Source organism: Liolophura sinensis, chromosome 7 (assembly GCF_032854445.1).
Source record: "Liolophura sinensis isolate JHLJ2023 chromosome 7, CUHK_Ljap_v2, whole genome shotgun sequence".
Classification (NCBI taxonomy): domain Eukaryota; kingdom Metazoa; phylum Mollusca; class Polyplacophora; order Chitonida; family Chitonidae; genus Liolophura; species Liolophura sinensis.
Window position 1 is genome coordinate 29,940,854 of NC_088301.1, and position 17,898 is coordinate 29,958,751.

The 17,898-nt window shown below is 39.4% G+C and overlaps 1 protein-coding gene across 1 annotated transcript in view; it reads left to right on the forward strand.

The window, feature by feature from the left end:
- Window positions 1-4,005: 4,005 nt before the first annotated feature.
- LOC135470827 (receptor-type tyrosine-protein phosphatase S-like) overlaps window positions 4,006-17,898 on the forward strand; it is a 30,249-nt gene continuing 16,356 nt past the window's right edge. The window contains exons 1-11 of the mRNA XM_064749871.1: window positions 4,006-4,498; window positions 4,869-4,974; window positions 6,306-6,421; window positions 8,086-8,348; window positions 9,102-9,189; window positions 9,862-9,938; window positions 10,584-10,620; window positions 11,642-11,739; window positions 14,122-14,247; window positions 15,005-15,156; window positions 17,376-17,511. Of these exons, the coding sequence (XP_064605941.1) occupies window positions 4,258-4,498; window positions 4,869-4,974; window positions 6,306-6,421; window positions 8,086-8,348; window positions 9,102-9,189; window positions 9,862-9,938; window positions 10,584-10,620; window positions 11,642-11,739; window positions 14,122-14,247; window positions 15,005-15,156; window positions 17,376-17,511 (1,440 nt within the window). The 5' untranslated portion in view covers window positions 4,006-4,257. The remainder of the gene's footprint in view (window positions 4,499-4,868; window positions 4,975-6,305; window positions 6,422-8,085; window positions 8,349-9,101; window positions 9,190-9,861; window positions 9,939-10,583; window positions 10,621-11,641; window positions 11,740-14,121; window positions 14,248-15,004; window positions 15,157-17,375; window positions 17,512-17,898) is intronic.

Consider the following 17,898-nt stretch of genomic DNA (forward strand, 5'->3'; position numbering starts at 1 on the left):
ATCATTGTAGAATGTGACATTGGTAGCCTGTGGTTCAGCACAGATCATTGTAGAATGTGACATTGATAGCCTGTGGTTCAGCACAGATCATTGTAGAATGTGACTTTGGTAGCCTGTCGTTCACCACAGATCATTGTAGAATGTGATATCGTTCACCACCAATCATTGTAGAATGTGACATTGGCAGTCCGTGGTTCACCACAGATCATTGTAGAATGTGACATTGGTAGCTTGTCGTTCACCACAGATCATTGTAGAATGTGACATTGGTAGCCTATGGTTCAGCACAGATCATTGTAGAATGTGACATTGGTAGCCTGTGATTCACCACAGATCATTGTAGAATGTGACATTGGTAGCTTGTCGTTCAGCACAGATCATTGTAGAATGTGACATTGGTAGCCTGTGGTTCACCACAGATCATTGTAGAATGTGACATTGGTAGCCTGTGGCTCACCACAGATCATTGTAGAATGTGACATTGGCAGTCCGTGGCTCACCACAGATCATTGTAGAATGTGACATTGGTAGCCTTTTGTTCAGCACAGATCATTGTAGAATTTGACATTGGTAGCCTGTGGTGCACCACAGATCATTGTAGAATGTGACATTGGTAGCCTGTGATTCACCACAGATCATTGTAGAATGTGACATTGGTAGCCTGTGGTTCACCACAGATCATTGTAGAATGTGATATTGGTAGCCTGTTGTTCACCACAGATCATTGTAGAATGTGACATTGGTAGTCCATGGTTCACCACAGATCATTGTAGAATGTGACATTGGTAGCCTGTGGTTCACCACAGATCATTGTAGAATGTGACATTGGTAGCCTGTTGTTCACCACAGATCATTGTAGAATGTGACATTGGTAGCCTGTGGTTCAGCACAGATCATTGTAGAATGTGACATTGGTAGCCTGTGGTTCAGCACAGATCATTGTAGAATGTGACATTGGCAGTCCGTGGCTCACCACAGATCATTGTAGAATGTGACATTGGCAGTCCGTGGCTCACCACAGGTCATTGTAGAATGTGACATTGGTAGCCTGTGGCTCACCACAGATCATTATAGAATGTGACATTGGTAGCCTGTGGTTCAGCACAGATCATTGTAGAATGTGACATTGGTAGCCTGTTGTTAACCACAGATCATTGTACAAAGTGGCATTGGTAGCCTGTGGTTGACCACAGATCATTGAAGGATGTGACATTGGTAGCCTGTGGTTCAGCACAGATCATTGTAGTATGTGACATTGGTAACCTTTTGTTCAGCACAGATCATTGTAGAATGTGACATTGGTAGTCTATGGTTCAGCACAGATCATTGTAGAATGTGACATTGGTAGTCCATGGTTCACCACAGATCATTGTAGAATGTGACATTGATAGCCTGCGATTCACCACAGATCATTGTAGAATGTGACATTGGTAGCCTGTGGTTCACCACAGACCATTGTAGAATGTGACATTGGTAGCCTGTGGTTCAGCACAGATCATTGTAGAATGTGACATTGGTAACCTGTGGTTCACCACAGATCATTGTAGAATGTGACATTGGTAGTCCATGGTTCAGCACAGATCATTGTACAGTGTTACATTGGTAGTCCATGGTTCACCACAGATCATTGTAGAATGTGACACTGGTAGCCTGTGGTTCAGCACAGATCATTGTAGAATGTGACATTGGTAGCCTGTGGCTCACTTCAGATCATTGTAGAATGTGACATGAATAGCCTGTTGTTCACCACAGATCATTGTAGAATGTGACATTGGCAGTCCGTGGCTCACCACAGATCGTTGTAGAATGTGACATTGGTAGCCTGTGGTTCACCACAGATCATTGTAGAATGTGACATTGGTAGCCTGTGATTCACCACAGATCATTGTAGAATGTGACATTGGTAGCCTGTGGTTCACCACAGATCATTGTAGAATCTGATAGTTAAAAAGCATTTTGCTCCATTTGAAAATTTTTTTATAAAGTATGTCAAACTATTTTCCTACTGTTTAAAATCAAATCATTTTATATCTCAAGAATGCGAATTCACTAATCTGAAGGTTGTATGTGGATGAAGTCAATCATTGGTCAATCAGTGCTGCACGTGCAGCTGCTAATCTTTCAGCCAGGATGTTTTACCAGATAGAGTTTGTCAGGTACATGTCATCCAATCTGTGTCAGATATCCACTATTTGTGAGGTAAGCAGAGTTGGTTAGGTACATGTCATCCAATCTGTGTCAGGTATCCACTGTTTGAGAGGTAAGCAGAGTTTGTCAGGTACATGTCATCCAGTCTGTGTCAGGTATCCACTGTTTGTGAGGTAAGCAGAGTTTGTCAGGTACATGTCATCCAGTCTGTGTCAGATATCCATTGTTTGTGAAGTAGGCAGAGTTGGTTAGGTACATGTCATCCAATCTGTGTCAGGTATCCACTGTTTGTGAAGTAGGCAGAGTTGGTTAGGTACATGTCATCCAATCTCTGTCAGGTGTCAGGTCTTTGTCAATTATCTGCCAAGTTTTTTGGCTGATACAATATAATAAATAATGAAATAAGTCCAACATCTTCAGCGTTAATGTATGTGCACCGATGTTGTAAAGGTCATTAAACAATATCAGATTCTGAGTATGTGAAGTGAAGACCAGGAAGATAGTAAAATACACAGTAAATACTCATTAGATTAGATAAGATATAAATGTTTTTATATAAATATTCTTATTGTGTAGCATCAAGACACTGTTAAATATTATCTTCATAGCTGTACCATCACCTTATCTGGATTTTTCTTTCACAACAGATCTTATCTATATGCCCAGTTTACAGGAAAAGGCGGGGATAGTTGCCTATATCTGAGGTTACAGTGTTTCATATAGCACCTGCTGAGTGATAGATATATTAAATCTTGTTCTGCAGCTTCATAGCGGTTAAGTTCATGAACCCTGGTTTCCTTGATGTCTTGATAAACTATTACATAATTAAATGTAGATGTAAGAAAAACAAGGATGGAGATTAAGCCTGCAGAAAAGGCAGCAGACTTTTACTGTAGGACCTAAGGGCTTATTTGTTCTGTCATCCTAGTGACTTGGCAAGCCAAGATGGCCGCCCTCAAGATCAGATCAGCTGCACAGCCAGCTGTATACACTTGCTTTTACTTATGTGTACATTTGATTATTGAAAAAAAGTACATGTAAACATTCAAAAGCTTTAATCCATCATCTTTTCACTAGGCTTGGAGTTCCAATTGTTTTGGCTTCTTCTTTAAAGTGAGGCATTAAGGCAGATAATTGATGTACATTCTCATTGTGATATCATTGAATTTGTTTTCATCTGTGATATTAAACTGGTTTACTGTACAGAAGAAATGTTAAGTGATATGTGTACGTGTTTGTTTGTGTATGTCATATGTATGTTCAAACGGTACACTAGGGATGTGGGGAGAGAACTGCCAGTCTATCTGCAGTCTGCAATGTTTACTGTTTGTTTATGTATGTCATATGTATGTTCAGACTGTACATTAGGGATGTGGGGAGAGAACTGCCAGTCTAACTGCAGTGTGTACTGTTTGTTTATGTATGTCATATGTATGTTCAGACTGTACACTAGGGACATGGGGAGAGAACTGCCAGTCTAACTGCAGTGTGTACTGTTTGTTTATGTATGTCATATGTATGTTCAGACTGTACACTAGGGACGTGGGGAGAGAACTGCCAGTCTAACTGCAGTGTGTACTGTTTGTTTATGTATGTCATATGTATGTTCAGACTGTAGACTAGGGACATGGGGAGAGAACTGCCAGTCTAACTGCAGTGTGCACTGTTTGTTTATGTATGTCATATGTATGTTCAGACTGTACACTAGGGACATGGGGAGAGAACTGCCAGTCTAACTGCAGTGTGTACTGTTTGTTAATGTATGTCATATGTATGTTCAGACTGTAGACTAGGGACGTGGGGAGAGAACTGCCAGTCTAACTGCAGTGTGTACTGTTTGTTTATGTATGTCATATGTATGTTCAGACTGTACACTAGGGACATGGGGAGAGAACTGCCAGTCTAACTGCAGTGTGTACTGTTTGTTTATGTATGTCATATGTATGTTCAGACTGTAGACTAGGGACATGGGGAGAGAACTGCCAGTCTACCTGCAGTGTGCACTGTTTGTTTATGTATGTCATATGTATATTCAGACTGTACACTAGGGACATGGGGAGAGAACTGCCAGTCTAACTGCAGTGTGTACTGTTTGTTTATGTATGTCGTATGTATGTTCAGACTGTACACAAGGGACATGGGGAGAGAACTGCCAGTCTACCTGCAGTGTGTACTGTTTGTTTATGTATGTCGTATGTATGTTCAGACTGTACACTAGGGACATGGGGAGAGAACTGCCAGTCTACCTGCAGTGTATACTGTTTGCAAGGACCGTCATCATGTAACATCGTCAATGGTACCTGTTTGGGAGGTTGTAAGGATGGCTACACAGGGGACCGATGTGAACCAGGTATGACAGTTTCACACCACATTATATCTCCAAAACTTTTCCAAATTTGATATGAGAGACATGTGATATGTATTTTAAGTGCTTTTATTTTTGTTCTTTTAAATATTACATGTAATTGCCTTGGTTGGGTGGGCCAATTTCTGGTCTATTGAGCATACAAAAAAAAGCTCTCAGAATATGCTTGAATAAACATCATGCAAACACAAAGGTACAAAATATTACAGCACTGAATGTTATTCACTCAGTGGACCTTAAGTTACAAGTTTGGCTTTTTGACACACTGTTTTGCTTTTATTTTGTGATGCTGTGAGACATTAATGTAATGAAATTCTTCAGACTGCTGACCTGTTCCTTTTCTATGTGGTTTCAGCCAAAGTGATTGGTCCACCAGAATCACAAGTTGGCCTGATTGCTGGAGTGGTCGTTGCTGTGCTGGTCATCATTGTTCTTGTTGTTGTACTGTTCATTTTCCTCAGGTAAGTATTCATAGCTGTACTTCTCTTTGACGTTTTGCCTGGCAATCTACTCAATGGGAAATTCATAAAACTACCTTCCCACCTGTATCAAGAATTTCTTGTTTTCTTTATTGCCTCACAATAATCGGTGTACGTGTGATCATAAAACATTCATGAAGTACACACGCACTGAATGTCACAGAGGAAAATGTTGCATTCTACTGTCATGTGGACCTCCTGTGTAGCTCATCCACGAGTCTCCCACTAACAAATTTTCAAGACAACAAGTCTTCTAGTTGGTTGGAGCAGAACATTAGGGGAAAATGCCATATGGGCGATAGGAAAGTGACTGATAAGAACGGTATATCATATGGGCAAAATTTTGGAGTGATGAGAAAAATGGTGATCAGAATGGTTAGAAAATATTTACTTTGCTTAAAAATCTGCTCAAAAGGTCTGGTTGCATTTGTATTGGGATTGGGATGTGATGGTTACAGCAGACAAAATAGATCTGCCTACTAGTTTTTGTACAATTATTACTGCTCTAACAGAGAGGACTAGATCACTCCAGGCCATCACGAAGTGTTTTCCAGACTTTTTTCTATAACTGAATTGAAACTTGGTAAAACCATGCTTTCACCTATCAGTTGAATTGTAGCTATTGTGGACTGACCATTTCCCAGACATGCTTTCAAAATGGTTTGTGCACGATATTGATAAGTGTCTGGAACTATAGATATGTGGCTTCAGCATGAGAAGGTACATGTACAGGTTATGATCAAGTGTCCCACAGATTTGTGTATGTTCAGTGAAATTACAACGCTTTTGCCCTTTTATGGACTTAACAATTTTATTGGAACTTTTCTTAAAAAAATTGTTTGCTATTCTGAATTGAAACTTGGTACATGACTTAACTTCAACATGCTAGAGATCAGCTTTGAGCTTTTGACCAAATTATGACCATTTTTAATCTGACAGCTCAAACAGTAAGAGACATGTTTGGCCAAAGCAATACTTTTAGAATGCGCTTTCCTTCAAAAAGGTTACAAGATGTCAATGGGTCTGTGAAGTAAATACTTGCAGCTAATAAGTAAATCTGTAATACCCAAGAAATTTATCACTGTAAATGAAATCGTACATTCGTCATTTGACCACTTAGGTGGTCCAATAGTTAGAAAATCCACCTCAAAGTTACACCAAAGAGTTTAAAAATGGTTCTTGTTGTCTGTCTTGGCACTAAGTGCTCAGTGCTAATTTGTTGAAAATGAGCAAATCAATATTTTTGTAAAGTTAAAATGCGTCCATGCAGTGTGTCTTTAAGTATGAACTCAGTTTAACAACATTGTTGTCAGACGGAGGAAAAAGAAACCCAGCAATTCTGCTAGGAGTGGTGATGAAATGCTAGCCATCGCCACTACCCAGCTGCAGCGCAACTCTCTGAATGATGTCAACACAAAACCGGTGCCAGGTATGTATTTTCTTTTGAGTAGGGCAATGACGGGAACGAAAATCAAGTTTACTTGTTTTGATTCGAAAAAATGACATCTTGCATATATGCAACAAGAGTGACATTCCAGTACTTACACAGCTGGGGTGAATTTACTTTAGCTAAACCTCTGGTCACTGCTATTTACCACAACCTTTGATCATGGTTAATCACAGCCTACTTAATAACCAGAAATTGCTTGCAGCCACACCAAAACTGAACCATAGCCTCTTTCAGGACTGCCATTTATTCGCAGTAGACATGTAATTTTGCATGAAATCAAAGGCCCACAGTGACAAAAATGCCCATATGATTCAAGAACATCATTTGCGATGTACGATAAAGTAAGACTGAATAAGATTAGTTTATCTGTCCACCTGCCTCGCAGTTGCGGGCACTCCCCCAACATTTTATTGTGCGATTGCTCCAAGAGTTACAACAGTTACTCATGATTTCTTGCTCTCCAGTTGTGGATAGTGTAGGGGTGACAGGGCCTACTGAGTGCTGGACTACTGCCATATGGAGCTTATACCATGACCCACAAAAAAAATCTGTCACCCATCATACTGGTGCTGTGACCAGAATAGCTAGGTTCAAAGAAACATGGAGCTCTTGGCCTTTGAATTTGGGGTAGTTTTGGGTAAGGGAAGGATTTAAGGTGGGAGGAATGTGACGAGTGCAGCTTTCCATTGCTTTTACTATCCATAGCTAGGGGGAATGTCACTTCAGCTCAGCTTTATTTCATTGTGGAAATATTAAGCATAGCTTATTTTGTTTCCTATACATGTGGGCCTACATCCATACTTAAAAGTCAGTAGAGTGATCAATGGACATTGCCTGTGGAGATCCAAGTACAAATACTGGTGTGACCCACAATATGTACATCAGCACATATACATGTAGGTCATCCAAGTACAAATACTGGTGTGACCCACAATATGTACATCAGCACATATACATGTAGGTCATCCAAGTACAAATACTGGTGTGACCCACAATATGTACATCAGCACATATACATGTAGGTCATCACCACACGTCTAATGGCATTTTTAGGTGGCAGGCTATGTCAGGTTTTGCACTCATGTAGAGCACAATAACACAAGGGAGATGTTCCATCGCCGATTCACTGTGTGCTACTAATGTACATACTGTACCAGCTAAGTTCATGACTTAGTGTTTTGTGGATTAGAGTCAATGTTAAACAAAATGTCAGGTGTAGTACATGAAAAAGTACTGCATCAGGTTTGGAACTTAGGTTTTGCACACATGTAGAGTACAATAGCACGATGTTCCATCGTTGATTCACTGTGTGCATCTAATTACAGTAAAATACCAAATTCATGACTTCAGTACTTTATATGTTAAGCTGAAGTTTTACATTCATGTGCCTTGCTACCAGATGTAAGTTGCCTTTTGATTTGGAACACAATCAGCTAGAGGTTTTATTTATGTGATGGTAACAATTTGGTCATAGCAGTATTATTAAGGTATGTAATGGTCTCATCATTGAGCTGAATGTTTGAACATGAAATCTGCTTTAAATGTCTGCTCCAGTTTTTTCTATTTTCTTTCTAAAATTAAGTTTATCCCCACAAAAGCCGACGGAGTAGAAATGATGACCTATGCTGTGTTTCCTTTGTCAGCAAAGAAGCCAGTTCCTGCTGCTGTATCTACCTCTGCTAAAGGGACCACCTCTGCTACAGCGCCCACCTCTGCTACAGCGCCCACCTCTTCTAAAGCACCCACCTCTGCTACAGTAACCACCTCTCCTACCAGTGACAGCACACCCTCCGAGTACTATAACGTTGTAGATTTCACCACTGATGGCCCAGCGGTGCTAGTTGATGACCTGTGGGAATATGTCTGTAAGAAGAAAGCTGACGAAGGATTTAAGGCAGAGTTTGATGTGAGTAGGAAGATTCTTCTCCTCCAACTCTAATAATTGAATTGTTCATTACTTTCCTACCAGTAATAAATGCAAGTTGATATAACACTTTCATAATCTGAAACACGAAAACATTTGATTTTTGGGGTATTTTCACTGCTGCATACGCATACACTTATGCTTTAACCTTGGACAAGTGTTCAAACCTGCAAATTGTTTTCTTTTCATTCAGATATGGTTTTCTAAAAATATAAAGATATCTTATGAATTCTGATCTCTTTTTACATTGTGATGTCAGTACCTTCTGCAAATATTTGTACAACTCCATTGTAACTTTATATGGTGCTAGCAGTTCTGTCATCTTTCATGAAACTCGTCTCAGTTTGTCCATTTTTTAACAGTTCTTTTTTCTTCTGCCTCTATTCGTTCTCAACAATAATAATGATGTCATAACTAATAATTCTTAACAGTACCTGGTTGTATGCATTAGGACCAATACATTATAGGACTAACACATTATAGGACTAACACATTATAGGACTAACACATTATAGGACTAACACATTATAGGACTAACACATTCTATGTGGATTCTTGGCCATTTAGTTCTCAGATATACTGAGAAAAAGTAATCAGTTTATTAAAATGCCTCACAAAGTATAGAGGCATTGGGATGTTTTAATTGAATATTAATAGAAAATATATCTCCATGGGAATTTTTGTGGAATGTTATTTGATGAAAACAGTTGTCAACCTAATTTTTTTTGTTCACAGAAACTGCTGTCGGGACTACAAGCCAATCATGAAGTATCCAAAATACCAGAAAATAAACCCAAGAGCCGATATGTCAACATCGTAGCCTGTAAGTACAGACACCCTAGATACAATATTTATTTATTTGATTGGTGTTTTATGCCGTACCCAAGAATATTTCACTTATACAACGGCGGCCAGCATTATGGTGGGAGGAAACCGGGCACAGCCCGGGGGAAACCCACAACCATCTGCAGGTTGCTGGCAGACCTTCCCACTTACTGGAGAGGAAGCCAGCATGAGCTGGACTTGAACTCACAGCGACCACATTGGTGAGAGACTCCTGGGTCATTACGCTGTGCTAGCGTGCTAACCAACTGAGCCATGGAGGCCCGTCCCTAGGTACAATAACTCCAATGTATAAGTGAAAAGAGGCCTGTGTGGTAGAAGTGGTTAGCATGCCAGTGCGGCCCAGTGACCCAGGAGACTCTCACCAATGCGGTTGCTGTTAGTTTAATTCCAGTTCATGCTGGCTTAATTCCCCTCTGACCGTATGTGGGAAAGTCTGCCAGCAATCTACAGGTGGTTGTGGGTGTCCTACAGGCTTTGCCCGGTTTCCTGCCACTGTAGTGTTGGCCACTGTTGTATAAGTATTCAAGTATTCTTGAAAATGACATAAAACACAAATCAAATAAATAAATAAATATAAATGAAAACTTTTTCAGTATGGCACTAAACAACAGCCAAACTATGGAACATTTGTTTTGTTTGTGTTGTACAGATGACCATTCTCGAGTTGTGCTCAGTATACTAGATAATGATCCCAATACCACATACATCAATGCCTGTTACATCCACGTGAGTATCAGCCCTGCTCTAGTCTTAAACCTTCTTCCAAGCTGAAACTTATGCCAATCCTGTATATGTTAATATGTCCAAACCTGAACTTAAATGTATTTCCATACTTATAAAGACTTATGTCAGTCTTCAGTCTTTATGTCACAGCTCAAACGTACATGTATGCCTATGCTCAGTGTTCATACGGTGCATGTTCAAATACAATGTAAGATGTGTGTGTCTCGCTCAACTAACTTTAATATGTAATAAGGAGTAGGATATACTGTCAGTTACACGGTTACTCAGGGATAGGATATGGAAATATATGGTGTCAGTAATTTTCATATGATATGAAGGTTACTGACACCACATGTTTTTGGTATCCTGGCTATCACTGAGTAACAATGAATCCATCAATTCAGTGCACAAGACCCATGTGAATCGCTTCAGCAATGTGACCATTGCATTCACAACTAAACAAAGGGAGATAACCTACTCAGCAGATACCTTTGACGTAGTATATATCTGTATATCTTGAGAATATATCTGCACCCCACGTGATCATTGTGATGTGGGATAATTACATAGCTAGGTATTATCGATTTGTGCATAGTAATATCTACGTTCTAATCATTTCTTTGTGATATTTTATCTTGATGCTTTCAGGGATATAAACAAGAAAACAAGTACATCGCCTCTCAAGGTATGTCTCTCTTTATTTTATTTTCATAATGCAATGAATCATTGAATACACTGTGATTGTGTTTGAAAATTATTGAATACTTCCCTGCTTTTTTCCGTTCAGTTAAAACTTTGATTTAATTAGCTTGCCACAAGATTGTGTTCATTTATTTTATTGTGGATTTGTAAGATTTGTCATACTTTTTATGTTTGGCTCATAATTTGTGAAAGAAACCTTGGTAAATATTAGATTAATCATGTTGGTGCAGGTCATTTTAGCACCAGCGGCTTACTACACCAATAATTTAGTTTAACAACAACTTTATACTGCACCAGCTACTTATTAGTAGGGAGTTACTCAGGCAACTTACTAGTAGGGAGTTACTCAGGCAACTTACTAGGAGGGAGATACTGAAACAGACAAATATACATGTACATGTAAAAACACACAGACTTTATGCTTTTCCTAGCTTATTTCCATTGAATGATGTAGACTTTGAACTTTCATTGCAGTTGTGGACTGTGCAGATGTCCATGTCCCGACACAATATCAAATAAAAACTTGTAAAGAAAAAAATGTCTCTGAAATCAAATATTCTTGATATTGCTTCTCCAGGGTTGCAAAGGTAAGGGAAAAATAATTTTACCAAACTGAAACTATGTTTGCAAAATGGAACAGTGGCTGTCAATAGCACTAGCACATGCAGTTACTACAGTGTACACCAGTAAGCAACTAGCAACTCAGCACACCAGCAACTTACTATTCCAGCAACTTACTACTCGAGCAACTGACTACACCAGCAGCTTATTATACCAGCAACTTACTACACCAGAAACTTATTATACCAGCAACTTAGTACACCAGGAACTTATTAGTAACTCACTACACCAACAACTTGCCAGTAACTCACTACCACAGCAACTTACCAGTAACTCACTACACCAGCAACTTACCAGCAACTTATTACACCAACAACTTGCCAGTAACTCACTATACCAACAGTATACCATACCAGCACCTTGCTGCATTGTTGTATTTTCAGGACCAACTCCGATCATAATAAACGACTTCATGAGAATGATTTGGGAACAGGATTGTGGAAAGATAGTCATGCTGACCAACCTGATGGAGGATATGAAGGTACAGTGCCATTTAATATAGGATATGAAGGTACAGTGCCATGTAGTATAGGATATGATGTTACAGTTGCATTTAATGTAGGATATGAAAGTATGATTAGATATGATTATAGGATACAAAGGTATGTGGTCATTATAGGATATGTAGATATGTAGACAAGGGTGACAGTCCTACAGAAGGGAGACAACTCAGGGAGACAGCACAGTTAAGCACGTTCTGACGAAAATAATATTAACAAAAAAGACGTCTACTCATGGCACTTTTTAGAACAAGGTTGCAATTGAAAAGTTTTTATAGACCAATTGCCTAACTTTGATCACATATATTCATAAGGTATTCATACCATTGTAAAATCAGTGGACCCTAAGGACATTTTTGTTATCACAAATTAATGTAGCAATCAAAATAACATTTAGCAAAGAACTTCTGCACCATACAACATAATCACAAAATCTGCACAATATGTCTGAGTTTCTAATTCAAAATAAACTTTGTAAAAATTAACAGTAAGTAAACAAAAGAACATAATTACGCACAAATAACAAATACCAATTTGGTGACTCATTTGCCACACCTGGCCACAGGATAATCTGCAAAACATCATGTACAACGATCACACCCTCAAGCAAAAAAAACGTCATGATCACAAAGTAATTATCCCACCTTCACAATGCAATAGCCCACAATCTCATTCTAATATCCAACAATCACGTGTGTTTACTCAACTGCAGTTAACTCCCTTTGTGTGCCTCTGATGTCCACTTGTTAGTAATGTTAACAACTGGATGATGGCTAGCTTCGCTATCAGTGTACAAATTTTGTGACTTAGTGTACTAGTTGAGCAAGTACCCTGTTTTTACGGTATAATGAAACATAGAGAGCATGTAGGGGATGAGCTATCAGGAATTGTCAGCTCTCAACAAGTGATATTCCTATCGTGCTAACAATTCCTGATATCCCATTTTTCAGCCTGCATATGTATAATATTCAAGGAGAGTAATGTAGGCTATGATATGCTTGATATCATTTAACTCTATGAGGAAATGTGACCAGAGTTGTTGTCTTTGACTGTTTAGGCTTTTGTTGAGGCTCACTGTTAATTAACCTAATCTAATTGCTCAATTTCGATCAAACTATGTGTACCATCATTACATGACCACCAAGTCATGGACATTTTAAATGTCAGCAGTTCCGACGCACATCATTTTTCCTTCCTGATAAATTCCAGTAGTATCATTTAAGGGAATTTTATTCTGATCTATCATTAAAATTAATCAATATCATCAAACATGGAAGGGGATTTGCAGATTCTGTAAATTTGATTGCTATACATTACTCTAAATTCACTTCAGTGAAGTTGTTAAGATTTTTTTTCTGATCTACTGACCTAATTATTGTCATTAAATGACATCATTAAGACTATACAAATTCACATCTGATTCATTTAGCTAATTTAAAGTCGTTTATAGGGAGTGAGATTGATCACATACCTCAAATCTTAAGATCTGCAAGTGTGTAAAGTGTCATGCCATGCATGCAGCACTTTTAGTGACAAATATCCGGAGCATCCCTTGGGGGAAGGGATTTGTATTGTTTACTGAATAAATAGGGGACAGTTTACTTGGTTAGTCATATGTTGGATTGGTAATTAAACACTGTGTTGAAGAATTTGTAAGCCTGTATCATGACGGAGGAGGCCCACCTGTCATATAGCTGCTGTGAAACCAACAGTACTTATCGTTGGGTTTGAATCTGGGACCACATGTTGTCAAAGGCTAGTACAATTTTGTAGTTGCAGTTTAACTAGAGTATTATGACAGGTACAGTAAGGATGCGTTTGTATATAGTTTTGGGTTATTTGGCATTCCCAGAATATTTAACTTTTACTGGCAGAGGAAAGTACGCACAGCTATTAGGGGAAGCCACAAAACCCATCGGATTCTTGACCAACCACCTGGCTTGTTTGGTTTGAACGAGTAGTAGGAAGTTGTTAGTAGGAAGTTACCACACCTGGCTTGTCAGTTATATGAATTGTAAAACCAATAGATATATGAAATACAGGTATATAATACAGATGTAGTGTAGCCATGTAGAGTACATGTAGTGGAAACCACATGGCTAGTATGAAAACCATTCATACTTTTTGGACAAGCTGGGTTCCTCTGGTCATACCTGGAAAGGTCTCCCAGCAAACTGCAGATGGTCGTGGGTTTTACCCTGGCTCTGCCTGGTTTCTTTCCATCGTAATGCTCGCCGTCGTTGTGTAAGTGAATTATTATTGAGTACAGTGTAAAGCACCAATGAAATAAATAAATGTTTTTTTGAAAACTTTATACATTAATCAGTGTGCAGGAGTAGTTTTATTGCTAATTTTGTTTTCAGAAAAAATGTGAGCAGTATTGGCCAAATTCCGGTTCTTTAGAGCTTGGCCTGATCACGGTGACTCTGTTGGATGAGGAGACCTATGCAGACTTTGTCATCAGGGTTCTGCAGTTGAGACATGCCAATGTAAGGCACAGCTATGCTTTAAACGAGTGCATTGATTTTCCTTACTATTTATACAGTAAATTTGTCAACTTCAACCTCAAAAATATGACTTTCGTGTGGTACAGTGCCATACCCCCACATGCAGCTTGCACTTTTCTCTGTAACATATCAAAAAATCAACTTAGCATGACCACTATTTTATGAGCTGTGGTTTGCTGGAAGTGAAGTGATAGTATTTTGTTACGTTGGTATCCTCCAGGCGGGTGGGAAGTAACTCCGGCAAAAAAGTTTTCAGTTCTATCCAAAACAGACAAATATTCTGATATATTTTTATTAGGTGCAAACTAACCCAATCAGTGCTTCTTCACTCTTCAGTTCGCAGGTAAATCTTGGACCTAATTGCCTGAATTGCGCATGTGTAACCTATAAGCCTACTTTATTAGTTACATGGTTACTTAGGGATAGGATATGCAAATATATGGTTTCTTGCATACTGTCTATACTTTTTCAAAAGGCTGGTAAGGAAATGTAATATTCTACTTTCCACATCTCTATCTGTCCCAAAAATTAGAAGGATTAGGGTATGTAAAAACCAATGAAAGGGCATGTAGATAGGGGAGATAACTCTGCTCAGCATTGGTGAACTTGATACATGTATATGTTTATATCTAACAATTAAGAAATTGTCTTACTATTTGACAATATGTAGTTATTCTGTCAGGAACACGTACAAAAGACTTTATTCCGAGCATTGCTAAATGTGCTTTTATTTTCTCAGGAAAAAGGGAGAACCAAAACTGTAAAACAGTTTCACTTCACGTCCTGGCCTGACCATGGTGTGCCTTCGTTTGCCACACCTCTGCTGAACTTCCGTGAGAAGATCTTGACTGCTCGGTCACCTCTGAAAGGGCCAGTGGTTGTCCACTGCAGGTATATACACATATATGTAATATAACACAGAGGAATGAAAGCAGTATTCACTCAACCCATCCTCTAAAGCTCAGCATACACAAGAGTTTAGGATGTCACTCATCTCAACTCCACTTGTCATACAGTGTTGCTCTGAGTCGCCATACAACTTTGGATTGAACCAGCCCACTGGGGTATAACACCAGTGAAGTGGCGTTGTTATTTGAGGTTGAGTTGAGTTGGATCTTAATTTCCCGAGCTTAGGTGAGACCAGTTTATTCTGGTTAACTTGTAATGGGTTGTGATCTGTGTAAAGCAGGTCAGCACATTTGACATGTTTGACAGAGATCCAGTTTATTTACCCATTAACTAGACAACAATTTTTTTAGCTCGCCTGTACGTACGAAGTAAGGATAGGTATTTTGAGAGGGGATCGGATGCTGTCAGTGGTAGTGGTACACAGATATCCCATCGTCCGAGTGGTAGTGGTAAATAGATATCCCATCGTCCGAGTGGTAGTGGTACACAGATATCCCATCATCCGAGTGGTAGTGGTACACAGATATCCCATCATCCGAGTGGTAGTGGTACACAGATATTCCATCATCCGAGTGGTAGTGGTACACAGACCCCATCATCTGTGCAATTTGCATGACAGGGACCAAGACGGTTTTTACCCTCATACTGGTACCTCAACGTTTTCCTGAGTCATTCACAGGGTTGCATGGATTGCCAAATGCAGTTCGTGATTTGCATGTCAAAAACCTCTGTGTTAAATTTGTGCATGATCTCCCCACAGTACTGTCTCTTATCACCGCAATGATTTACAACTCCATAACATATGAGGTCACTGCTCTGCAATCCTTCATTAAACATACGATGAACAGGCATAATTGTGACAGTATAATAATCTTGGCCTTTCTTGTTGATTTAATGGCAAGATCTCAGCACTGTCTAATTAGAGAATAATATCTATTTATGACAGTGTCATTCATTCTTAGACTACTGTATTTTGGTTTAGAGGTCAATACTTGTGGGTGAGCTGAGACTGAAAAAAAAAATAATAAAAGAAATAAAATTTTAATTCATCTTTTTGTTTTCTCCAATCTTAATATTTGTTAAGATCTTTCTGTTTTTTCAAGGTTAACCAACCACACAAATATGTCTTAAACAGCGACAGTTGATAGAACAGCCCAGAAATCAGATGATTTTTCAGTTCTGTTTTTTTTTTTGTTGCTGGTGCATCCTCCTCTGGCAATAAAAATGTATCCATTCTGCCAATGAAACAAACATTTTTAATTGTGCGGTCCAAACGAACATTGTTTGTCAGTAAATGTTTCAAATAAGACGAGTAGCGCTGACGGTAGTATTACTGGGTACAGGAGGGGAGGTGCCTCCGTGGCTCAGTCGGTTAGCGCGCTAGCGCAGCGTAATGACCCAGGAGCCTCTCTCCCCCGGGCTGTGCCCGGTTTCCACCCACCATAATGCTGGCCGCCGTCGTATAAGTGAAATATTCTTGAGTACGGCGTAAAACACCAATCAAATAAATAAATAAATAAATACAGGAGGGGAAAAATAGCAGATTGTGATGCAATACTGTATACCCAATTATACAGTCAAGTTAACACAGATTTTCCTCCACATCAGGAGTGGTTCTTATATTTGATTGTTGGATTACCTGGAACATGTTAGGGTGTCAGAGACCGCTTCGGTGGCCTAATGGTTAGAGCATCCACTTTGAAGTCGGGAGACTCAGGTTCAAACCCAGACCCGGTCATACCAAAGACTTTAAAAATGGTACTTGCTGCAGCCTCGCTTGGCACTCAGCACTTAGAGGTTAGAGCAAGGACACAGGACTGGTTGGCCCGGTGTCAGTATAGTGTGACTGAGTGGGGTGTCATGTCTGGTGTCTTCGGCATGATACTTTAGTGCTTGCGGCATGGACTCACCCTGCCAAAAGACACATTATGTGTACGCATATCTAATGTCTTATCGTCTTCATATGACTGAAAAAGTAAAAGCATCCATGCATTCATTCATTTGTTAGGGTGTCATATAGTATGGATCTCTCTTTGCTACATGATAAGGTAAATATTGGGCCCTGATGTTGTCAGGTTAGTATGGAGAAGATAAATGGGTTTCTCTGGAAGAAATGAAGGAGGGTGTTTGGATAGCTGAACTTCCAAGCAGCCAAATTTCTGTTGTCACTTACCATTGAACTTGTTGATGTCTGTTATCAGTGCTGGAATTGGTCGGACTGGTACCTTTATTGGGCTGGACTACCTGATAAACCAAGCTAAAAAGGAAGGACATGTAGATGTGCCTGCGTGTGTGACTCTGATGAGGAAACAGCGAGTGAATATGATCCAGACCCAGGTGAGTTCATCTGCACAAATAACTGTGGACAGAGGTCTCTGTGCTCTAGTGGTTACCCAGTGACCCAGGGACCTCTCATTAATTTGATCGCTGTGGGTGCAAGACCACCGCAAGCTGGCTTCCTCTCTGGTTGTACATGGGAAAGCGAGCACACTGCAGATGGTTGAGGGTAGAGCAAGGTTTCCTAACACGGTAATGCTGGCTGCTGTCATTTAAGTAAAATATTCTTGAGTGTGGTATAAAACGCAAATCAAATAAATAAATAACTAACTCTGAAGAGCTCTAATAATTGATGACTAACGGCGATTAATCTTAACCCTGGCATTTCAAGCCATAACAATACATTATGGGTGAAAACGCTAAACGCACTAATCACCTTCATTTGGA